Source organism: Eptesicus fuscus, chromosome 4 (assembly GCF_027574615.1).
Source record: "Eptesicus fuscus isolate TK198812 chromosome 4, DD_ASM_mEF_20220401, whole genome shotgun sequence".
Classification (NCBI taxonomy): domain Eukaryota; kingdom Metazoa; phylum Chordata; class Mammalia; order Chiroptera; family Vespertilionidae; genus Eptesicus; species Eptesicus fuscus.
The window spans coordinates 75,979,651-76,005,494 of record NC_072476.1 but is presented as its reverse complement, the minus strand read 5'-3'; the positions used below and the strand labels follow the sequence as shown (position 1 = coordinate 76,005,494).

General features: G+C 41.9%; 2 protein-coding genes and 1 non-coding gene across 3 annotated transcripts in view; all 3 read left to right on the top strand.

The window, feature by feature from the left end:
- The window catches only part of BDP1 (B double prime 1, subunit of RNA polymerase III transcription initiation factor IIIB), a 96,264-nt gene extending 87,812 nt beyond the window's left edge, over positions 1–8,452 (top strand). The window contains 1 exon segment of the mRNA XM_054715179.1: positions 5,842–8,452. Coding sequence (XP_054571154.1) covers positions 5,842–5,973 — 132 coding nt within the window. The 3' untranslated portion in view covers positions 5,974–8,452.
- Positions 3,135–3,241, top strand: LOC114230193 (U6 spliceosomal RNA). The gene has a single exon (XR_003616055.2). It is a non-coding gene; the product is annotated as a U6 spliceosomal RNA (small nuclear RNA).
- A 3,482-nt stretch (positions 8,453–11,934) lies between the features above and the next one.
- MCCC2 (methylcrotonyl-CoA carboxylase subunit 2) overlaps positions 11,935–25,844 on the top strand; it is a 53,869-nt gene continuing 39,959 nt past the window's right edge. Inside the window, exons 1-5 of the mRNA XM_054715178.1 lie at positions 11,935–12,170; positions 18,766–18,832; positions 21,696–21,780; positions 23,436–23,537; positions 25,206–25,333. Of these exons, the coding sequence (XP_054571153.1) occupies positions 12,042–12,170; positions 18,766–18,832; positions 21,696–21,780; positions 23,436–23,537; positions 25,206–25,333 (511 nt within the window). The 5' untranslated portion in view covers positions 11,935–12,041. The remainder of the gene's footprint in view (positions 12,171–18,765; positions 18,833–21,695; positions 21,781–23,435; positions 23,538–25,205; positions 25,334–25,844) is intronic.

Below are 25,844 nucleotides of genomic sequence, written 5' to 3'. Positions count from 1 at the left end.
GCCAGGGCTGATTAGGGAGTTTTCATCCAGAGATATAAAATTTTCAGTTTTAAAATTAATTCTATTCATGGTTATTGACTTTGGTATATAGGTATATTTGGTATATAGTGAGAGGCAAGAATCTAAACTAAATGTTATTTTTAAATTTCTATTTTACTATTATTTTGAATAAGTAATATATTCCACATTTTAAAATTCCTAATCTGTGAAAAAGACTTTACAGTAAAATGTTTCCTACATCTGTCCTTGAGCTTCCTAGTTCCCCTTTTCCACAAATATATAGTATTATCAGTTTTTGGTTTACTTTGCCAGAGATACTTTATGTATACACAAATATGAACATTTTTCTTTTTTATATAAATAATAGTATACTGTTCTCTTCCATACTGCTTTCTCTTCCTTATAGTACATCTTGGAGATGTTTGCAAAATAGTAAAGAGCTCCTCTTTCTCTTGCTTTCTTCTTAAAAAATTTAAATTACACTTTATGTTGACATCACTGTAGATTCACACCAGTTGTAAAAATGAATACAGAGAGATTCCAGTGTATATACCCTTTATACAGTTTTCCCCAATGATAGCATCTTATAAACCTATGGTACAATATCACAATCAGGATACTGACATTGCTACAGTCAAGATACTGAACAGTTCTGTCATCACAGGGAACCTTTGTGGTGCCCTTTTATAGGCACACCCACTTCTGCCCCACCCCTCTCTCTCCTTGACTTCTGGAAACCAGTTCTCCATTAAATTTATCATTTTAAAAAAGTGATGTACTAGTAAAATTGCATTGTATTACTGGTATATACAGTTGTGTAAATGGATTCATACATTTGGAATTGGCATTCTTTCATTAAAAAGAGTTCCCTACAGGGTCATTTAAATGGTTTGTGCATCAACAGTTTTTTACCTTTTTATTGCTGAATAGTAGTATTCCATAGTGTGGATGTACTAGTTTTGTTTATCTATTTATCCATTGAAGGGCATTGGGAGTTGTTTTGAGTTTTTGGCTATCCTATATAATAAAGAGGTAATATGCTAATTGACCATCATTCCAACACACAAAGTGGCTGCCCCCATGTGGACACAAGATGGCCACCACAAGATGGCCATCAGAGGAAGGCTGTTGGAGGCGATCAGGCCTTCAGAGGAGGACAGTTGGGGAGGGCCAGGCCAGCAGGGGAGGGCAGTTGGGGGCACCAGATCTGCAGGGGAGGGCAGTTGGGGGCGACCAGGCCTGCAGGGGAGGGCAGTTGGGGGCGACCAGGCCTGCAGGGGAGGGCAGTTGGGTGGGACCAGGCCTGCAGGGGAGGACAGTTGGGGGCACCAGGTCTGCAGGGGAGGGCAGTTGGGGGGACCAGGTCTGTAGCATAGGGCAGTTGCGGGGGGGACCAGGCATGCAGGGGAGGGCAGTTGGGGGCAACCAGGCCTGCAGGGGAGGGCAGTTGAGGGCAACCAGGCCTGCAAGGGAGGGCAGTTGGGGGAGGGCAGTTGGGGGCAACCAGGCCAGCAGGGGAGGGCAGTTGGGGGGGGGGCCAGGCCTGCAGGGAGGACAGTTGGGGGCAAGCAGGCCTGCAGGGGAGGGCAGTTAGGGGCAACCAGGCTGTCAAGGGAGGGCAGTTAGGGGTGACCAGGCCAGCAGGGGTGGGCAGTTGAGGGGGACCAGGCCTGCAGGGGAGGGCAGTTGGGGGCGAGGAGGCCTGCAGGGGAGGGCAGTTAGGGGCAATCGGGCCGGCAGCAGAGTGGTTAGGAGGTGAGCAGGCTGGCAGGCAGAAGCTGTTAGGGGCAATCAGGCAGGCAGGCAGGCGAGCGATTGGGAGCCAGGGATGTCCGACTGCCTGTTTAGGCCCCAATCCCACCGGGCCCAGATTGGAGAGGGTACAGGCTGTGGGGGCTCCCCCCCCCCCCCCCCCCCCATGCACGAATTTCGGGCATTAGGCCTCTGTTTATCTGTTTATGAATAAAGCTGCTATGAACATTTGTATACAGATATTTGTTTTCGTTTGTTAATAATAAGTGCTATCCTTATTTTTAATGATGATAATAATATTCCATTGTTTGGGCATACCATAAAGTAATATTGGTCTCATATGGTAGGCATTTAGGTTATTCCTAATTATTTGCTATTTCAAACAATGTAGTAATAGCAATAACTTATAAATGGGCCATTTTGTATATTTATCTGAAGGTTAAATTTCCTAGAAATAGAATTGCTGCTTAAAAGGAATGATTATTCTTTTGGCAGATACTGGCTGATTGTCCTTTATAGGGATTATATCAGTTTCTGTTTTTTCAGCAGTAGATGAGAGGGCCTTTTTCTTCACAGGAACATGTTAACAATTTTCTTTTACTTTTATCATTCTTCTTAGATATATAATGACCATGTATGAGTGAGGTTGAGCATCTCTTCTTGTATTTGAATCATGTATGCTTTTTCTGTGAACTATCTGTTCATATCATTTGACTTTATAAAGAATTGGTTATATGTCTTTTTCATATTGATTTGTAGAAGCTATTATTATGTTAAAGAAAACCCTTTGTGTGTGATATAGGTTGTAGATATGTTATTCTCTGTATGTCATTTGTCTTTTGATTTTATGTATGGAGGTTTTTGCTATGCAGACATTTTTTATTTTTACATATAGATGAATTTCAATCTTTTATGGCTTCTGGTTTTCCTGTCATTTATGAAGACACTCCCTATCCCCCACTCCAGGCTTATAAAAGTTTTCCCATGGTATTTTACAGTAGATTTTAAAAAAAATGTTTTTACATTTAAATCTTTTGATCCATATAGAATTACTTTTGGTGAAGTATAGGCCTGACTTTTCTGAGATGGCTATATAGTTATCACCATCATTTATTGAATAATCCAACTTCTCTTATTTTCCTTTTAGAAACATCACTTTTATCAGATACTAAATTTCCATCCATATGTGTTGGAGGTATTTTTAGTCTCCTATTTAATTGATATATATGTCTGTGTCTATGCCAATACTATCCTGTCTTAATTTTTGATAGATTTATAACTGCTAATGTTTGATAAAGTTGCTTTAATTTGTGATGTTTCCTTTGGGTATGGTTTTGTTTCATGTCTATTTTTATACTGGTTATTAAGATATTGTCATTGTAGTGCTTGCTTCGGCACCACTCATACTAAAATTGGAATGATACAGAGAAGATTAGCATGGCCTCTGTGCAAGGATGACATGCAAATTTGTGAAGCATTCCATATTTTTTAAAAAACACATAGCCATATCAATTGATGCAGAAAAAGCATTGGTTAAAATCCAACACGCTTTCTTGATAAAAACCCTCAGGAAAGTGGGAATAGAGGGATTATACCTCAAGATAATAAAAGCCTTATATGATAAACCTACAGCCAACATCGTACTCAATGGCCAAAAACTAAAACCATTTCCCCTAAGGACAGGAGCAAGACAAGGATACCCACTTTCACCACTCCTGTTTGACATAGTAGTGGAAGTGCTAGCCATAGCAATTAGACAAGAAGAAGAAATAAAAGGTATCCAGATTGGAAAAGAGGAAGGAAAACTGTCATTATTTTCAGATGACATAATACTGTACATAGAAAACCCTAAAGACTCCATCAAAAAATTATTAGACTTAATAAGTGAGTCTGGCAATGTAGCAGGATACAAAATTAATGCCCAGAAATCTATGGTATTTTTATAAAATAATAGTGAACTTACAGAAAGAGAGATTAAAAAAACAATCCCATTTACCATTGCACCAAAATAATTAAGATACCTAGGAATAAACTTAACGATGTAAAAGACCTGTACTTGGAAAACTACAGGACACTGAAAAATGTGATAGAGGAAGACATAAATAGATGGAAGAACATACCATGTTCATGGATTGGTAGAATCAACATCATTAAAATGTCCATACTACCCAAAGCAATCTATAGATTCAATGCACTCCCCATTAAAATACCAATGGCATATTTCACAGACATAGAAAGAACTCTCCAAAAATTCATCTGGAATAAAAAAAACCCTGAATAGCTGCAGTAATCCTGAGAAAGAAGGACAAAGTAGGACGGATCTCAATACCAGATGTCAAGCTATATTACAAAACCACTGTTCTCAAAATTGCCTGGTACTGGCACAAGAACAGACATAGACCAATGGAATAGAATAGAGAACCCAGATATCGACCCAAACCACTATGCTCAATTAATATTTGACAAAGGAGGCAAGATCATACAATGGAGTCAAGACAGTCTCTTCAGTAAATGGTGTTGGGGAATATTGGACAGATACATGTGGAAAAAACCCACAAAACTAGACCACCAAGTTACACTATACACAAAAATAAACTCAAAATGGATAAAGGACTTAAACGTAAGCAGGGAAACAAACCATAAAAATCTTATAGGAATCTACAGGCAGCAAAATCTCATGCCGAAGAAATATCTTCACTGATATAGCTCCTAGGGCAATGGGAACTAAAGAGAAAATAAACAAATGGGGACTACATAAAAATAAAAATCATCTGCACAGTATAAGAAACCATCAATAAAACAACAAGAAAGCCCACTGCATGGGAGAACATATTTGCCAATGTTATCTCCGATGAGGGTTTAATCTCCAACATTTACAGGGAACTCATACAACTTAACAAAAGGAAGATAAACAATCCAATAAATAAAAAAAAGGGCAACGGACCTAAATAGATACTTTTTCAAAGAGGACATACAGAAGGCCAAGAGACATATGAAAACATGTTCAAGGTCACTAATCATCCAAGAGATGCAAATCAAAACGACAATTCGGTACCATCTCACACCTGTCAGAATGGCTATCATCAACAAACGAGAAGTGCTGGCAAGGATGCCGAGAAAAAGGAACCCTCGTGCACTGCTGGTGGGAATGCAGACTGGTGCAGCCACTGTGGAGAACAGTATGGAGTTTCCTCAAAAAACTAAAATGGAACTCCCATTTGACCCAGTGATCCCAAGAAAGTAGAAAAACCAATTAGAAAAGATATCACCTCTCTGTTCATAGCAGCACAATTTATAATAGCTAGGATTTGGAAACAGCCTAAGTGCCCATCAGCAGATGAATGGATTAGAAATCTGTGGTACATCTACACAATGGAATACTACGCTGCTGTAAAAAGGAAGGGACTCCTACCATTTGCAACAGCATAGATGGACCTGGAATTATGCTAAGTGAAATAAATCAGAGAAAGATAAATATGACATTATCTCACTCATTTGTGGAATATAATGAACAACATAAACTGATTAACAAAAACAGATCCAGAGACAGAGAAGCATTGATCAGACCATCCAACCTCAGAGGGAAGGCAGGGGAGGATGCGGGGGAAGGGGGAAAGATCAACCAAAGGACTTGTATGCATGCATATAAGCCTAACCAATGGACACAGACACTAGGGGGGTGAGGGCACGAGCGGGGGGAGGGGAGGCAATGGGGGGATAAGGACACATATAATACCTTAATCAATAAAGAAAAAAAACCTAAAAAATAAAGATATTGTCATTTTAGACTTAATGTTATGTTTTTCTATTGTTTAAATTTTTTCATTGAAATTAGGTTGATGTAATGGATCATGGATAGACTTCAGTTAACGTAATCATGTCATGTTCTTTTATTATAACTAATGCTGTCTTATTCACAAAACTTACTGTGTTTAGGATTATTTTCATAATGTAATAGCATAGAAATGAAATTATTAGATCAGCGAATATATATTTATGCTAGATTGCTTTTGAAACAGATACCAATTTAGATTGCCATTACCAATATACAAATGTTATATTGCATACTTATTTTTATTATCTTTTTAGGTTTCTTGTGATCGTTCCTTACCAAAAGAAGAATGTAAAAGTGTCCACAAACAGGCACTTGAAGAAGAGCCAAACACAGTCTCTGAATATTTCTTTAGTGATATTTTTATTGAAGTGGATAAAACAGAATGAAAGTTTTTTTTTAAGTCTAGGATTTCCTGACTTAAACAGCATCATGTTTGTTTTTCTTTATGCTGATTTTGAGTATTTAATGAGCTTGATTAGAAGTTTTCATCATCAGTGGGAAACATTTCTAAGGTTCCTTTTATTCTGACTGATTCAGCATTTTGGAATTACCAAGCATTTAAGACTGCTTTTTCAGACAGAAATAGTACCTCTTGTTTACATTTGACTCTTCCTGTACTGAAAACACATGGACATTTTGGAATGTTGTTCGCCGATAAATGTCTGTATAAATCCCAGTGCTGATGTATTTGGAGGTGGATTATATTTAACATTTAGCAAACTACTTTTGTGAAGGTTCTTTCTGTTTGGATTTTTCTTTGGGTGATTAGGCCTTTTCAGTTGCCTCTAAGTATATGAAAGTCAATTGTTAAAAACTTTTCTATTATCAGCTATTTGACTGACTGAAAAATATGTATTTTTCTAATTCATGTTAACATTAGTCCTAATTGAAGAACTAGTATTTAAACTTATTATTTATAAAGATGAAACATCAAAAAGCTTATTTATTTTTAAAAACTTTATTTAAAAGAATATTCAGTTTTAATTATTTTCACCCATCAGATATGGGTAAAGAAGGCATTAACAATTTGTCTCCTTTCCCTCTTTAATTTTAAAGATATTTAAAGTGATGTAACTAAAAGTATTTGGATAGTGTATATGTTTTGAATACATTTTTTCTCATAGTTTTAGTATATTGACTTTGTACTGTGAATGTTTTGTTTTTCTTATTTCTTGGATAATCTCAGGATTTGTATGGAAAAGAAAACACCTTACCTTCATTTATGAGGCAAATTTCCATACAAAACTCAATCTCCTTTACACACACACACACACACACTCACACACACACACATTCCTTTTTAAAGAAAAATAATTTTTTTAATAGTTTCCCCCCCCATTAAATTCTGCTTAAGGAATATTTAGGCCTTTAAGTACAGAACATAATGGTGATACTAAAAACAGAAAATAAGACTATTAAGTCAGTGATTATCAATATGAATTTGAGTTGTTTTCAATTTTGTGATTTACATATGTAATTCTATTATTCACCCAAGTAAATCTTCGGTGTAGTTCAATTAAACTTCTCAAAAAGCAGATTTACCCTGAGGTGATAAAAAAGTAGTCAGGAGTCAGAAATATTTTTTCGCAAAATAGTTTTGAGTTTGTTTGGGCCAGATGGCCTCTGTGGCAACTACTCAACTCTGCCATTTCAGTTGAAAATAGCCACAGACAATACTTAAATGATGGACATGGCTGGATTGCGATTTTAGTTTGACCCTCTGTGTGAGACAGTAATTTTCTTACCTTAAGGTGCTGATGTCTTTAGCTATGAGATATTTTTGTCATTGAAGTTATAAGTTGTGCCTAACAAAAGTATTGATTGCATTATGGAATGATCAGTATTTCATGGGGGGATATTTTAATGTCTAGATAGTTGTGTGTGTATATTGAAAAAAATGGAGGACAATTTTCAAGTTCGTTAGTAAATAGGATATGGCTCAGGAGGAAGTACAACAGTAATCCTAATTTATTAAAACAATTGATAATAGAACATTTCATTTTATTGTAGTGAAATTTATAGTTTAACTTTTTCATAAAGGAGGATCTATATAAATATGAGTGGAAATTCTCTGTAGGTATGCATTTATTTATTTCATGTGATCACAAGAATCATGGTAGTAAATCACATTGCTATTTTAATGCTTTGTTTTTATAACTTTTTAAAAATCTTATTCTGAAAAGGTTTCTATCATTTGATTAATATTAATTTGGGTGTTAGGTTGCCACAATCAAACTATTATTTTACCTCTTGTATAACATTTATGCTTTAACTTTGTTAATGTCTGTCTGTTGTTCATCTGCAGTGAATTAATTTTATGAAAGATGTAACTTCTTACTGTATAAGGATTAATTTTATCTTTTGGGCATTTATTGTAATAGAGAATCAAGTCACCCAACTAAATTACCCTACTATTATATCCTTAAAACTAATCTTGGAGAAAGAGAACCTTAATCAGTGTATTTATTTACCTTTTAAGGTAGAAAGACGTGTTTGGACCTATATTTAATCCAATTCATGTAAAGATGATGTTGGGAAGAATTTGTATTTTATGAATCTTAAAGGAGATATGATTATAAAGGTCTTTATTTTTTCTTGATTTTTCCTCCTGAACACTTACATCTTAGCAAATGGTGAACATGATGGATTAAAAGACTAATTTGTTGGTAAATAATTGAGGCACAGATAAAAATATATCTACTGTTTACCACTATATTAGTTGAAATAGAAGTGACCATGTATACATACTATCTTGCTTGAAGAAGTCTTTGACAAAAAAGCAATATCTGTCATTTGTAAATTTTCTTGTTTTAAAGAAAGCAATTATGTTCTACAGATATAAATTATGTAAATAAAAGTTATTTTATATTATTTTTGTTGTGTCCTTTTCTTAATGTTTAGTTAACTAAAACTAGAAGTTTTCACTACAGCTTATACTTTCTTTCTTCTGTAAAAATATAGTACGGTCATCCCTTGGTATCTCTGGGGAGTGGTTCCAGGACCCCACATGGGTACCAAAATCTGAGGAAGCGCAAGCCCCTATATAAAATGGCATAGTGTTTACATATAACCTATGCATATCCTCCAATATACTTTAAATCATCTCAAGATTACTTGTAATTCCTAATACATAGTAAATGCTAAGTAAATAGTTGCTATACTGTATTGTTTAGGGAGTAATGACAAGAAAAATAAGTCTGTACATGTTCAGTATAGATGCAACCATTCTAGGCTAGCTATGTCAGCAACAACATAACTATTTTTGTTGAATATTTTGGATCTGCAGTTGGTTGAATATGAAGTTGGTTGAATGCAGATGTGGAACCCACGGATATGGAGGGCCAACTGTAAAACTGGAAGAATTCATATTTTTTCTTATATGCATACTGTGAAGAATATTTTTTTCCCTACATGGGATACATCTAAAGAGTTGCTTTTTTATTTACTCTTTGTATAATAAATTTTTGGGTATAAGAGCTCAATCTCTTATTCTTTTTTTCTTCCCACTTTGTTTTTCTGTAGAGGAAATGGGAAACGTTAGTCCTAGATACAATATAAATCTGAATTTCTGAAATGGATAGTGGCAAAATATTGGTCCAAAAATTTAGTTGGGAGAAATACTTGTAGAAACTTCCCTAAAGGGGTAGTTCAGTAATTTCTCCGGATACACAAAATTTTTGTCTTGGATTTTTGTCAGATCATTAAAGAGCTATGTATGAGCCCTGGCTCAGTTGCTTGGGTATCATCCTGTGCACGGAAAGATGGCCGGTTCAATTCCAGGTCAAGACACATGCCTGGTAAGGGGCGTGCAGGAGGCAGCCTACCAATGTTTCTCTCCCGCTTTCTCTGAAAAAGTCAATTAAAAAAAAAAAAAAAGAGCTATGAATAGGAACTACATTGTTTTGTCTACTCAAGTTTAGGGACATTATGTGAAAGAGTTTAAAAGCTTAAAGAAATTAATTTTGCTACAATGAAGTTGTAGACTTGATCATCCAATATTCTACCTAGAGGAATCTATAGTAGATACTTCTCTTTGATCTCAGTGCCTGGAATAATTCGGCTTCCGCTGAATTGTTCTGCTTTCTTAAAATTTTTTATGGGCTGTGTGAATCCTTGTGTTGTTTACTTTTGAATGCAAAGCTAAATTGGGGCCAGCCTGTAGCAAGGGAAAATACTTCATAGCACAGATTTTGTGTATTAAACTCACTGACTTTTTTACCTTCATTCCCCCCTGCCCAGATTTTTAAAAACCTGTCACTTTTCAAAATAAGAACCTACCAACTATGCTAGGTACTGTACTAACCTTTTGATATGCATTGTTGCATGTTTTTTTTTTTAAATTAAGTAATACACATGGCTTAAAAAGTTAAGTAGTGCTATAAGATTTTACACAAGCTGTTCTGGTATTACACTTTTCTAAAAATGATTATTCTATCTCTAATTTATGAATGTTAGTCATTGTCAATTGACTTTTTGTTATGGTAGATAAGAATTTTAGCTTTCTGTCCTGGGCTGGTAGCTCAGTTGGTTAGAGCAGTGGTCGGCAAACCGAGGCTCGCGAGCCACATGCAGCTCTTTGGTCCCTTGAGTGTTCTAACACCACTTCAAAATAGACTCGCCCAGGCCGAAAACGGACTTCTGCGCATGGGCGGGCCACGAAGTTTCAATCGCACTGTACGTGCGTGCCTGCACGTGGCATTTTGTGGAAGAGCCACACTCAAGGGGCCAAAGAGCCGCATGTGGCTCGAGAGCCGCTGTTTGCCAACCACTGGTTAGAGCATCATCCCAATACGCCAAGATTGTGGACTTGATCTCCGACCAGAGCACATACAAGAATCAACCACACAAGAATCAATCAATGAATGCATAAATTAGTGGAATAGCAAATTAATTTTACTCTCTCAAATCAATAAATAAATTTTTAAAAGTTTAGCTTTCTTACAACTCTCCCCTTCCCACTTCCCTCCTGCTTTCTCCCATATTGGGGTTAAACCATATTTACTATTTTCACTGTATTATTCACTGCTGTATCACATAATGTACTAAGATGATATTTCCTTTCTGCTACAATTTTTGTTTTTCTTGGAGTTAGTAATTCACTTTTTCATTTGCTTTTAGTTTGGTTTGTTTTTGAACCCGTGACTTAACTTCCTACACCCCCCAGCAAGCCTGTTAAATGCCTGTTTGTAATTTTCCACATGGTTATACTGTCAGATAAATTTTCTTTTTTCCCCCTGGAAAACTTTCTGGAGCTCTTTCTTCCTGCTTTAATCTGGACTAGTGGCTTCATAACTCTCCAAGTGCAGTATAGAATGGGACTTCCTGGGACTTCCCTTTGCCATTATTCTGTGAATTCCCTACCCATCTTTCTTGGTTTGGGTACCCAGTTTCTGAAGCCCAGGCCATTGTCTTTCTTGAAAAAGAACAACAAAGCTGGAACACTCACACTAATTTCAAAACTTGCTATAAATCTACAGTAATCATAACGGTGTGGCACTGGCATAGAGGAAGACATACAAATCAAAGGAATAGAATTATAGAGCCCAGAAAATAACCAGCGCATATACTATGCTCAAATGATTTTTTGACAATGGAGCCAAGACTATTCAATGGGAGGACAGTCTTTTCAACAATGGTGTTAGGGAAAATGAAAATACAAATACAAAAGAATCAAGTTGGACCGTTATCTAATCCTGTATACAAAAATCAAAGACTTAAACGCACTAGATTTTTTTCTCATTGTAGTGGGTGAGGGATTGTGAGGAAGCCCAGATTTGTTATATTAAAGTTTTAGAAGTGAATTAAATTGTACATCTAAGATGCAATTTATCACTATTAGAATTTTTACTTTTGCTTGTTTATATTTCCGCTTTATAAAAGAAGGCACTTTGTTCTCCACTGTATCCCCAGGGCCAGAAGAGCACCTGATACACAAGACACGGAAGAAACTTTTGTTGAATAAATATCTCCTCTAAAGAGTTTTCTTAGGGCAGCTTAATGCCTGCCCAGTTCCCATCTCTCACATAAGAATAAGATTTTTCAAGTCTTGGAATACCCGTTTATTAGCAGAGGAAGAATAAAGCACAATAGAAAACAAAGTGAAACCGAGAACAAGGAAATCCAATGGCAGTTCACCAGCTCCGCGCAGGAGGAAGCAGGATGGCCAAGGGACGCTCGCCCCGTCCTGGGCTCGCGATACGACAGGGTCTCGCGGGGCTGATTCTCTGTCTTTTATTGGCTGAGGTTGGGGGCGTGGCACGTAGTGCCTACCAATCACGGGCGGCGTGTGTAGGCACGTGTGAGGGCCGGCCTGAGAATCAGGGGTGTATCAGGCTGGTTGAGGCTGCCAGAACCGGAGCTGAGCCTTAGCCCTTAGCGAGAAAGCGGGCGAGAGGCGCACCGGCTCCGGGTCGGCATCTCTCTCGTGCTCCTCCCTCGCTCAGTGTCCGCTGCCATGTGGGCCACCGTGAGGTTAGCGCTGTGGCGCTGCGCCCGCGCTGCTGCCCCCGGACCGCGCGCCTATCATGGGGAGGCGGTGGCCACGCTGGGCACCCAGCCCGACTCGGGCTCTGCCCTCTACCAGGTAGGCTGGGTGAGCGGCCTGGGCCAGGAGCCCCCGGCGAGCCTGCGAGTTCCTCTGCCACACACACCTCCGCTGGTGCCAGGCCCGCGGGACGCGGTGCTGACCGCACTCGGAGGCAGGTGGACGCACTTGAACAGCTGCTATTCTTTTCTCTGCGGCCTCAGTAATGATTCTGGGATGCACTAAGGGGTCGTGAAGATTGAAGAATAAAAAAAAAATCCCAAAACAAATACACTTTCGTTCACTTTTAGCATTGGCACTGTTTTTTGTATTTTTGAAATCAGTGGTTCTCAAATCCTGGCCTAGCATTGTCAGCTGGGGAGCTTGTTGAATACACAGCTGCCTTAAGCTCCTCCCTGGACCTTTTGGGTCTCTGGTGTTTACATGGTTAATGAAGCCCTTGGTGGCAGCCAGTTTGGGGAATCACTGGCCTAGGACAGCTAACCTTGGAAGTTGTGCTTATCAGACTTTAAATAGTTGGTTGTGTTAATAGAAAATACCCCGCAGTATCTTTGAATGGCTTTTCTTGGAACTGGGAGCTATTACAAGGTCAAAGAAACAACTTGCAGCTTTTGAAAGCTCAGGGCTGGAAAATTTCAGTCTGTCCCCTGTTATCTCTCCTTTTAAATTGATTTGAGAGGAATGGAGAGAGAGAAGGAAACATCGATTTGTTGTCCCATGTATTGATGCTTCTTGTATGTGCCCTGGCTGGAGTTGGAACCTCCAACCTTGGCGAACTGGGACAACGCTTCAACCAACTGAGCTACCTGGCCAGGGCAAAAATACTAACTCTTGATGCTTTTTCTCCTCTCCTCAAGGTCATCTCATGATCTTTATTTAGCCAGTGTTTGCTTCAGTAATGCTGTGTAGCAAGCAATCCCAATATATTAGTGTCCGAAATAAGTATTGATTTCCTTTTTATTTAATGTATTGGGGTGACACTGGTTAACAAAATTATATAGGTTTTAGGTGCACAGTTCTACAACACGTCATCTGTACACTGTATTGTGTGTTTACTACCCCAAGGCAAGTCTCTGTCCTTATCCATCACCATTTATCCCCCCTTATTCCCTCCATCCCCTTCCCCCCACATTCAGCATACTGGTGTTGGTATCCATGAGTTTTCTTCTTTTTTGCTCAATCCCTCCACCCACAGGAACTTATTTTTTGCTCTTGGATCTGTGGGTTGGTTGTTGGCAGCTCTGCTCTGAGCAGTGCATCCAGTTAAGGTCTGTTTCTTTTTAAATTTATTATTATTTATTGATGAAAGAAAGAGAGATATTTATTTGTTGTTCCACTTATTTACGCATTCATGGGTTGTTGTATGTGCCCTGACTGGGGATAGAACCCGAAACCTTGGTGTATCAAGAGGGCTTGTTCTACCTGTTTCTTATTCCAGGACCCAGCCTGAAGGGGCAGTGGCTACTTGGGGAATGCTCCTCTCATAATGGAAGGTGGGGGCACAAGAGGAGAGTATGGCAACACTTTGTCACTCTTAACCCTTTGCACTCGCTTGCTTTTTTCTCGATTCCTGCTACCGATGCTAACCGTGTCGAGTCACACTCGACATCCGAGTGCAAAAGGTTCAAGCCTCTGCTTGCATTTGGTACCCTGTCACATTTGCCCACATTCCCCTGGACAAAACAAGTAATACGGGCAGACTCATGGACTGTGGGGTGGGGAAGTATAATATCACACTGAACCTTGGCAAAGGTGGGAGGGGAGGAATAATTTTGAACAAGTAATACATTTTACCTCATGGTCTAAGATGGTTGCCAACTATTATGTCTGAGTTCCAAAAGGACTCATCTACTTGACTTCTTTTGAAGGAGCCTTTCTAGAAGTCATACTTGCTTCCTATATTTTATTGGTTAGAATTTAGTCACACAGCCACATGTCTACGCACAGGAAGGCCAGGATATGTTACTTTCCCAGCTAGGCTTGTTGCCACTTTGAGTAAAATTGGGATTCCATCATCAAGGAAAGTGGGAAGAATGAACATGGGATAAACAGTTAATACTGTCTGCCACAGATAACAAATAGCTTGGAGAGAGTGGGTGCGTTCTTCTTAAGTTATGTTGGATGTTAAAAGACTTCACTTAGGTGCAGCCATATCTCCTGGGACCTCCAGCTACAAGTAGTAAACTTTTAGTGCAAAAACCCATACCAAGGGAACAAAGGTAAAGCCGTGCCTTGGATGGGAGATGGCACATAGGGGCCTTGACCACAATCCAGTTTGTCCCTGCCTAATTTTCCTGGTCGTTCATGTAAGACCAGTAATATGTGCTGCCCACTCTCACTTCTACCCACTGTGTGCTTCACAAAGGCTTGATAGTGACAGTTCTGTTTATTGATTTATTAATTAAATATATTTTTTATTTCAGAGAGGAAGGAAGAGGGAGAGAGAGAGAGAGATAGAAGTATCAATGATGGGACAGAATCATCGATCAGCTGCCTCCTGCACACCCCGCACTGGGGATCGAGCCTGCAACCTGGGCATGTGCCCTGATCGGGAATCTTGGTTCATAGGTTGACGGCTCAACTACTGAGCCATGCCCTCTAGGCAGTTTTCTTTATTTTTTTTTAATGGGAGGCTAGCTTAGCTAGGGTAAAGATTACTTGCATAACCGGCTTTAGCTGCTGTTCCAAATTGGGCAACGTTATTGGCTGCAGTGATTGTATCCCTGGATTTGGGTACGATTTATATACAAAGACAAATACTTGGCTTTGTATGTATGTGAACTGTTTTTCATCAGATTTGAACCTGTAGTTTGTAAAGCTGGCAGGAGACTGGCAGGTAGGATGCTGGAGGGGGTTGGGGTTGGGGGAAAAAGAATAAAAATATTAAGGCACACAAGAATCCCACAAGCCTCTAGATCTACAAGGGAAGAACTTGCTAAAAGACACTGTGGGGATGCATTTAGCACTATGGGAGAAATCTGGGGCACACACAACATTGCAAGACAAAAAAGATGGTAGAACTTATCCTATATAATAAAGAGGTAATATGCAAATTGACCATCACTCCAACACACAAGATGGCCACCCCCATGTGGACACAAGATGGCCACCAGGGGAGGGCAGTTTTGGGTGATCAGGCCAGCAGGGGAGGGCAGTTGGGGGCAATCAGGCCTGCAAGGGAGGGCAGTTGGGGGTGATCGGGCCTGCAGGGGAGGGCCATTAGAGGTGACCAGGCCGGCAGAGGAGGGCAGTTGGTGGCAACCAGGCCTGCAGGGGAGGTCAGTTGAGGGGGACCAGGCCTGCAGGGGAGGACAGTTAGGGGCAATCGGGCCAGCAGGGGAACAGTTAGGTGTCGGTCAGGCTGGCAGGGGAGTGGTTAGGGGGTGATCACGCTGGCAGGCAGAAGTTGTTAGGGGCAATCAGGCAGGTGGGCAGGCGAGCGTTTGGGAGCCAGCAGTCCTGGATTGTGAGAGGGATGTCCCGGGATTGGGCCTAAACAGGCAGTTGGACATCCCTTGAGGGGTCCCAGATTGGAGAAGGTGCAGGCTGGGCTGAGGGACATCCCCCCGCCCCATGCATGAATTTCGTGCACCAGGCCTCTAGTATTTTAGAAAAGACTTAAGAAACATATCAACCAATTGTGTGTATGTGGACCTCCCATAGGATCCTATTCAAATACACTGCAAAAAACAACTATATCTTTCAGTTGAGAAGATATCTTTACAAGTTATCCTATACAATAAAAGCCTAATATGCTAAGTGTCTGGTCATCCATTCAACCAATCAAAGCCTAATATACTAATGATATGCTAAGGCCATTTAATCGCTTGCTATGACGTGCACTGATCACCAGAGGGCAGACGCTCTGACCGGTAGGTTAGCTTGCTGCTGGGGTCTGGCCGATCGGGACTGAGCAAGACAGGCCGGGCATGCCCTGGTGCCTTCCCGCGGTCCTGCCCCGGCTGGCAAACCTCCCACGTCCCTCCCTGGCCCACAATCATGCACCAGTGGGGTCCCTCAGCCTGGCCTGCATCCTCTCGCAATCTGGGACCCCTTGAGGGATGCAGAGAGCCAGATTCAGCCCAATCCCACAGGTCAGGCCAAGGGACCCCACTGGTGCATGAATTCGTGCACTCGGCCTCTAGTATATATATAAAAATCTATAATAGGTTTTTTATTTTATTTTAATTTTTAAAAATATATTTTTATTGATTTCTGAGAGGAAGGGAGAGGGGAGAGAGAGAGAGAAGCATCAATGATGAGAGAGAATCATTGATTGGCTGCCTCCTGTATGCCCTACACTGGGGATCAAGCCTGCAACCCAAGCATGTGCCCTTGCCCAGAATCGAACCCGGGACCCTTCAGTCCACAGGCAACGCTCTATCCACTAAGCCAGTGGTTGGCAAACCACGGCTCGTGAGCCACATGCGGCTCTTTGGCCCCTTGAGTGTTCTAACGCCACTTCAAATAGACTCGCCCAGGCCGAAAACCGACTTCTGAGCATGGGCCACGAAGTTTCAATCGCACTGTACGTGCGTGCCCGCATGTGGTATTTTGTGAAAGAGCCACACTCAAGGGGCCAAAAAGCTGCATGTGGCTCACGAGCCGCGGTTTGCCGACCACTGCACTAAGCCAAACCAGCTAGGGCAATATTAACCTTTTGCACTCGGATGTCGAGTGTGACTCGACACGGTTAGCATCGGTAGCAGCTCTTTTTATACTCTTTGAATGTATCAATAATTTGAAATATAAAAAAATCCAAATAAATAAGTTTGTATGAAAGGAAACTCCAGTTTTTTATTCTACTGCCGCTCTTTGTAAAATCTGGGGTATTTAAAAAATTAAATCCTGAGTAGAATAAAGGAATCGAGAAAACAAGTGGGTGCAAAGGGTTAATAGACTATTGATAGGGATAGTGTTCCTCATCTTTTTAGAGATTTGGAAATACTTATAGATCAGATGCTATGTCTAGGATTTTCTTCAGAATAATTTGAGGGCCATAAAGGAAACAACTTTGACCATATATGGATAATTGTTGAAGTGCATTGGGTACATTTCATTATACTAGTCTTTTGCTTTTGTATATGTTTGATAATTTCTGTGAAAGAAAGTTAACAACAATGACAACAAACTACACTAACGGGTTGCTGAACATGATAGTGAAACCCCTCCTCTCTTTAATTTGCTGTAATGTAACCTGTCTATTCCTCCCTTTTCCAGTGCTGTTGAGTATGTCATAATGACTGGATGGACTTGCTTGGGAATTCGCCCCAAATAATATCACTGAAAAAAACATTTTGTAGGGTTTTTTAAAAACATTTTTTTTCCTTAAGATAAAAACATTAATGATGATAGAGAATCATTGATTCGCTGTCTCCTGCATGCCCCTTACTGAGGATTGAGCCCACAACATGGGCATGTGCCCTGACTAGAATTGAACTGTGACCTCCTGGATCATAGGTTGACGATCAACCACTGAGCCACACAGGCCATTTTCTTCACTTTTAAACAGACAAAGGAGAATTGTTCCATGACCTCAGGAACTCTCTATAGAAAATAGGAAATAATGGAACTATATCTGTAAATTCATCTAATTTTGAGTAGCTGGAAAGCTGTTTAGCATTGTGTCTCGGAAAGGGAATTAAATCACCAGATGTGTTAATCACATTATGAAGAACAAAATGTGTTAGCAGATTAAACTCTGAATTTTCAAAAATAATTAGCTAAGTAAGTATTGTTTTAAAGTCATGTGCTGATCAAACAAAATTTACAAAACATAAGGTTGAAAGTTAGTTTCCTCTGCTCTTTTCTATTTTTTGTGTATTACTCTAGAAAATTTCTAAACATATACAAACATAGAATTTTATTCTTTTATAAACATAAAATAGAATCCACTTTTCTAAACCCTGGGCTGCTTTTTTTTTTTTTTTTAGTGTAATTTGTCAGTAAACAAGTATTTCTGCATTGGTTAGAATCTCCTCAGAATAGTTATAGACAGGGCAGAAAAAAATAAAGATGTCATTCTAACCCTTAAAAATGAAGGAATTTACTGATTTCAGAGAGGAAGGGAGAGGGAGAGAGAGAGAGAGAAACATCAATGATGAGAGAGAATCATTGATCGGCTGCCTCCTGCACATCCCACACAGGGATCGAGCCCACAAACCGGGCATGTGCCCTTGACCAGAATTAAACCTGGGACCCTTCAGCCCACAGGCTGACACTCTAGCCACTGAGCCAAACCAACTAGGGCTGACTTATATTTTTTAAAATAGAAAATGAAATAGAGGTCAATTAAACTCCGTAGGAGTGTAAGGAAGAAAGATGTTAAAGTGAGTAGGAGTGGCCAGAAATGGTGTTGGCGATGAAATGGGACATGCATCAGGCTTTATAAGGGGGTGTGATTTGGATAGATGGACCAGAGCGGGTGATGGTAGTGAAGAGCTTGAGCAAAGCTACAGGCAGGAATTAATCTTTCCATACAACTGAATGGCCTAGCATGGAGACCACATGGATGAGCTGGCACAGTGTGGAGATACCATGGATGGGTTGGCACGTGATATTCTTCTTAACCCTTATTTTGATAAAAAATGTAATTGCTTTCTAATATCACTCTCTTTCCTTGTTTCTGTTTTAGGAAAACTATGAACAGATGAAAGCACTAGTAAATGAACTCCACGAACGAGCACAGAAAATAAGACTAGGTAAACACTTATTTAAAAAAAATATATCTTTTTATTCATTTTAGAGAGAGAGGAAGGGAGATGGAGAGAGAGAAAGAAACATCAGTGTTTGAGAGAACCACTGATTGGCTGCCTCCCACACACACCCTGACTAGGGATCGAACCTGCAACCCAGTGCCCCAGCCTGGCTGGCGATCAGAGGCTATTGGGGCCGTCTCACCCAGTCCCAATTGGGGCCAGGCTGGCCAGGGCCTGCCGGCTGCTGGCTGGGGCCTGGGAGCCTGCCAGTTGCTGGCCGGGGGCTGCTGGACAGGGTGAGGGACCGGGGGAGGTTGGCTGTGGGAGTGCACTGACCATCAGGGGCAGTTCCTATGTTGAGCATCTGCCCCCTGGTGGTCATTGTGCATCATAGCAACTGATTGATCGGACGTTCTGGTTGTTTGGTCGTAATGGTTGCTTAGGCTTTTATATCTATAACTAGAGGCCCGATGCACGAAATTCGTGCAAGGGGCTTGGCCCTCACAGCCGTAGTGGCTGCCTTGGCCCTCGCAGACCTGGCTTCGTCCGGAAGGTTGTCTGGAAGGTTGTTTGGCTGTTCGGTCTAATTAGCATATTATGCTTTTTATTATTATCTACACTAATAAAAGAGAAACATGCAAATTGACCATCACTCTGCTACGCCCACCAGCCAATCAGAGCTAAGTATGCAAATTAACCCAACTAAGATAGCGGCTTCCACAGAGCTGGAGTGAGCAGGAGGCTTGGGTTGCCCCCGGTGATGGAGGAAGCCAAGCTTCCTGCCCACCCTGGCCGGCCCTGGCCTCCGCTCAAGGCTACAAAGTTTCAATTATAGAAGATAAATAAATCCCAGATACCTGCTTCCAGCTGGCCCTGGCCTATGCTTGGGTCGCCAGGGGGCGTGGCCGGCCTGCAAACCACCACAGGCCCCTTGCCCAGGCCCCCCCACGCCCCAGGGGAACCCCCACCCTGATCTGGGACACACTTCAGGGCAAACCAGCCGGCCCCCACCTGTGCACCAGGCCTCTATCCCCGTGGTCAGCAAACTGTGGCTCGCGAGCCACATGTGGCTCTTTGGCCCCTTGAGTGTGGCTCGTTTACAAAATACCACGGCTTGGGCGAGTCTATTTTGAAGAAGTGGTGTTAGAAGAAGTTTAAGTTTAAAAAAATTTGGCTCTCAAAAGAAATTTCAATTGTTGTACTGTTGATATTTGGCTCTGTTGACTGAGTTTGCCGACCACTGCTCTATCCTATCTAATAAAAGAATAATATGCAAATTGACTGTCACTCCAACACACAAGATGGCTGCGCCCATGTGGTCATAGATGGTTGCCCCCATGTGGACACAAGATGGCTGCCACAAGATGGCCAGCAGGGGAGGGCAGTTGGGAGGGACCAGGCCTGCAAGGGAGGGCAGTTGGGGGTGATCAAGCCTGCAGGGGAGAGCAGTTAGGGGTGACCAGGCCGGCAGAGGAGGGAAATTGGGGCGACTGGGCCTGCAGGGAAGGGCAGTTGTGGGGGGACCCAGCCTGCAGGGGAGAGCAGTTGGGGGGTATCAGGCCTGCAGGGGAGGGCAGTTGGGGGCAATCAGGCCTGCAGGGGAGGGCAGTTAGGGGTGACCAGGTTGGCAGGGGAGGGCAGTTAGGGGCAATCGGGCTGGCAGGGGAGCAGTTAGGCATCAATCAGGCTGGCAGGGGAGTGGTTAGAGGGTGATCAGGCTGACAGGCAGAAGCGGTTAGGGGCAATCAGGAAGGCAGGCAGGCGAGCAGTTGGGAGCCAGCAGTCCTGGATTGTGAGAGGGATGTCCGACTGCCCATTTAGGCCCGATCCTACTGGCAGTCGGACCTCCCTTGAGGGGTCCCAGATTGGAGAGGGTGCAGGCTGGGCTGAGGGACACACACCCCTGTGCACGAATTTTGTGCACCGTGCCTCTAGTCTATACTAATATAAGGGTAATATGCTAATTAGACTGCATAGACTGGACATCTTCTGGTAGTTCAGTCCTCCTTCTGGACAAAGCCACAGTGGTGGGGGCTGAGGCAGAGGTGGTTAGGGTGATCAGGCCAGCCGGGGGGCAGTTAGGGGCGATCAGGCTGGCAGTGGAGGGCAGTTAGGGGCAATCAGGCTGGCATGGGAGGGCAGTTAGTGGCGATCAGGCAGGAAGGCAGAGGCGATTAGGGGCGATCAGGCAGGCAGAGTTGTTAGGGGTGATCAGGCAGGCAGGCAGGTGAGCGGTTAGGAGCCAGCGGTCCTGGATTGTGAGAGGGATGTCAATCCCACATTGGGCCTAAACCGGCAGTCAGACATCCCCTGAGGGGTCCCGGATTGGAGAGGGTGCAGGCTGGGCTGAGGGACATCCTCCCCCCCCCCCCCTTGCACGAATTTCATGCACTGGGCCTCTAGTAGATAATAAAAGCGTAATATGCTAATTAGACTGGACGTCCTTCCGGATGACCTCCTGGATGAAGCCAGGGCTGCAAGGGAAGCCTGGGTCCTGGGTGCCTGCTAGCCTCCAGAGGGAAGCCTAGGTCCTGGATGCCAGAGGGAAGCTGGTGCCAGCAGCCAGGGGAAGGAAGGCCTACTCTTGCACAAATTTTGTGCATCGGGCCTCTAGTATGTAGATAATATTGCAATAGGGATAGACTGATTAAAAAACAAACAAATAAATGCCTATTAATTTACTTTAGAAAACTGTCAGTTTGTAAGTTGAATGAATGATCTGAAAAATACGCCTTTTCTCACAGCATATGTTGAACTTTTAAATGCTCTATATTGTGGACTAAGTGTTAAATGTTTTTCTGGCATTAAGTTATATGGAGACCTTATTATTGCGTGTCTGTCTAATCTAATCCTGTTTTTATTATAGGAGGTAGTGAGAAAGCCAAAGAACGCCACACATCCAGAGGAAAACTGTTAGCCAGGGAAAGAGTTGATGGCCTTCTGGACCCAGGGTTGGTATATACCCAAGTGCCAACTCAGTGCTCTCTATTCCATGGGACTTCCTTAGACACCATTGTAAATAGATGATTTTAAATTTTGGTTGTTATTGTAAGATTCAACAATAAATGTTTATCAGGAGGCTACTATTGTAGGTGCTGCTGATATATCAGAGAATAAAATAAACAAAGATCCTTGCCCACCTGGAGTTTACATTGCAGCAGGAGGAGACTGAAAATAAATGATAAATGTCATAATTTTATATTTTGTTAGGAGGTGGTAACTATCACGGCAGGAAGAAAAGGTAGACTAGAGTAAGGGAGAAGATGAAGGTCAAGTTGCAGTTTTAAATGAGGTGGTTAGGGTAGGCCTCATTGAGAAGGTGGCATTTGAACAAAGATTTGAAAGAGTGAAGAGAGATAACCCTAAACATATCTGGGGAAAGAGGGTTGCAGACAGAGGAGCAATGGCCAGCGCAGAGGCCCTGAGGTGGGAATGTGCCGGATGTTCTGATCTGCTCCAGGAACCAGGGACCAGTGTGGTTGGGGTGGAAGGAAAGTAGTAGAAATGGAGTCCAATTCCATAAGACCTTGTGGGCTAGGGTAAGAATGTCATCTCTTACCTTGAGAGAAATGGGAAGTTTTTGTGGGGTTTTGAATGTGGAGCTATTATGATCTATTTGACTTACGTTTGAAAAGAGTTATTCTGGCTGCTGTGTCGTGACTGTGTGCAGCAAAGGTGGGAGCACCGAGACCAGTTCGAGAGCGATTGCAGTGATGCAAGGGAGACAGGATGGTGACTGGACTAGGTACTGGTAGTGGGGATGATGAGAAGGTTAGTTTCTGGGTTTGTTGTTAAGACAAAGCTAACCCAACAGCGTTTCCTGAAGGATTGGATTAGGTGGATGTGGGGTTGGAGAGAAGGAAATAAAGACTACCAAAGTATATTTTGTGACATGCGTGCGCACACACACACACTCTCACACTCACACTGGAGACGACGCTGCTAATACCTTGTATATATCCATCTAGACCGTTTTCAAAAATATGTGTATTAGACATAATTTTTTAAAGAAAAATAGAATCATACTAAATGTGGGTTTTCTAACCCCCTTTCCCCACCCCTCACTTACTATATCTTAAACATTTAAGTAAGAGCTAGTGGTTAAAAACAAAAAACAAACAAAAACCGTGGTCCCAGATTGGTTATTAAAACCCAGCTCTGCCACTTACTACTGACTTAGATGAGTGACTTAGTCTCTGTCTCAGTTTCCTCATCAGTTAATGGGATTATAATAGGATCCACCTGAGAAGGTAGTTCTTAGGAGTAAATGAGTTAGGTTTCTGAAAGTCCTAGAAGACAGCCTGGCACATAGTCAGTACTACATACATTTTAGGTGCTATGCTCTTTCTATAATAATAAACACATTTGTAAACATCTTTTAAAGTAAGTACCTAGTGTTCTATTGTATGACTATACCATATAAACCCCCGAAATTTTCACATTAGGTTTTGTTTTAAATATTCTTTTTGTAGATTTTATATACAATATGCATATTTGAAACATTGGATCATTAAAGAAAAAAAGTCTTCCCTCCATGTGTAACTCTTTAAATATGCTTTTTTAAAAAAATGACATTAATTCAAGGAACATCCTTTCTTCCTCTCAGGTCTCCATTTCTGGAATTATCCCAGTTTGCAGGTTACCAGTTATATGAGAATGAGGAGGTCCCTGCAGGTGGCATCATTACAGGCATTGGGAGAGTATCAGGGTGAGTATTCTACTTACACGCAACATCGAGGGTCAGGAACATTAACCAGGCACGGGCATGCAGCACTCACAGCTTTGCATATTAGCATTCAAGTTTTATGCTGTTGATATTATTTAGGACTGAGGCTTCCTATGCAGATTCCTTTATAGAGCTTTAGAGACAAAAATTAAAGGGGGTAAAAATCTTAGCTTTTAGAATAGAAACCAGGAATGTCTTCAGTCAGCTCTGCAACAGTGGTGAATGGCTATAGCTGCACCTCCCCTGAAGGTGTTGCAGAAGACCAAAGAAATACCAAGCACGCTTCCTAGAGAAAGGGAGGGACCCTGTTTATTAACACTAGTGGACTCTGGGAATAATTTCCAAATCAGAGTGAAGAAACACGCGGAGGGCTTCACTTTTTATAACCTTCTGGGGTCTTTGTCTTGCAGATATGGTTCTGTGCCCTTTCATGGGCTTACAGGAAGGCCATATCCGATGATCTGTCCTGAGGCCAGCGATAATGACCTCCCCCTCACCCCCCCACTGCCAGGGCAGTGCATTGTTCACAGTTTTTATGGCCTGACACGCCTTGCAAGACCAGTTTCCTCCTCAAAGGCACAGGGCTCTGATGAGAAGGTGGAGGAACACATACCAATAACTGGCATCAATCAAATGTACTTGTGTTGGGCTCAGAATCCAATTGCCTGAGGTCAAAGCTGAGTCAGTGGCTTGATTTTGGGCAAGTTATTTACTCTCTAAACCCCACTTGTGTGGTTTCCCAGGCTCCACAGGTGATCTCTTCATATCTAGGGTGAAAACCACTGTTTAGAGGAGTAGTTCTCCAAGTGTGGTCCTCACGTTGCCTCCCTGCGCAACAGGCGTGGGGTTCGATGGCATGGCTGGCCTGGGCCTCCCTCTGCAGGGTGATCGCTGGCTGGCCTGCACACCTGCCACAGCGTCGCTGACCAGTGGCCTGGGCCTCCCTCTGTGGGGCGATTGGTCATGGAACACCCAGGTTGATTGCCCCGCAGAGGGAGGCCCCACCCATCTGCTGTAGCGCTGCCAGCTGGGTGGCCTGTGCCTCCCTTTGTGGCTGCTGGGTGGGTAGCCTGGGCCTCCCTCCTTGGGGGATCGATCGTGGAGGCCCCTCTCTCCCCCCTCCCCCCCCAATTGATCACCCCGTAGAGGGTGGCCTGGGCCTCCCTCTGCGAGGTGATCTGGGGCAATGGTGGGGTCCCTGACCAATTGCATCGCACCCGCCTTGGCTGGCCTGGCGCCAGTTCGCATCATAGCGTGTTTGTCTGGAAGGTTGTCCAGTCAGTCGTTCTGCTGTCAGGTCGTTTGGTCGATTTGCATATTATGCTTTTATTATTATAGATTATATTTTTAGGACCCTTTCATTCAAATAACCATTATGAAATGTGGCTTAGGTTGTTAGTTTTTCACTGCTAATATAAGACTGATGGCTCTTGTTAAAAGTGATCATTTTCTATTATATAAACGAATATGTGAACTGTGATTAAAGCTTGCTTTTATAACTTAAGATTGTCTACTAATGACTGTCATTGGTCGTAGGTACTAGAAGTTGAAAATAGCATTGGAGTATCTTGGAATGTTTTGTAATTGTTCTTTAATTGTGAATAAATAAATCTCTCATACTCTCTTTCCTATGAAATTTCTGCCTTTCAGAGTAGAATGCATGATTGTTGCCAATGATGCCACTGTTAAAGGCGGTACCTACTACCCAGTGACTGTGAAGAAACATTTACGGGCGCAAGAAATTGCACTGGAAAACAGGCTCCCCTGCATCTACTTGGGCAAGTAACTATTTTTAGCTGGTGAAATATTTTCCTGTTTATATGACATTATCAATGAGTGTTTAAAAAAACTATTGGTTTCTCTCATAATTACAAAAGAAATGCATGTTCTTGGTTGGGAACTCTGGGAGAAAATGTAAATAAGGACTACCCATAATAACGCCTTCATTGAGGAATAACCCCTGACAGTATTTTGGTTTATGCCAATTTTTTCTCTAAACATGTGTGCTTTTTTGTCTTCTGTATATTTTGTTTTTCTGTTAACCCTAATGGGTTGAAACTATATTTTGATCTCTTGAGTGTGAGTTACTATGTTAAATGCTTGAGTATATATATCGTTTTTTAAAAAATTTATTGATTCTAACCCTGGCCAGTGTGGCTTAGTTGGCTGGGTGTCGTCCTATGCACCAAAAGGTTGCTGGTTTGATTCCTGGTCAGGGCACATGCCCGGATTGCAGGCTCGATCCCCAGTTTGGCAGCCGATCAATGTTTCTCTCTCACATGTATGTTT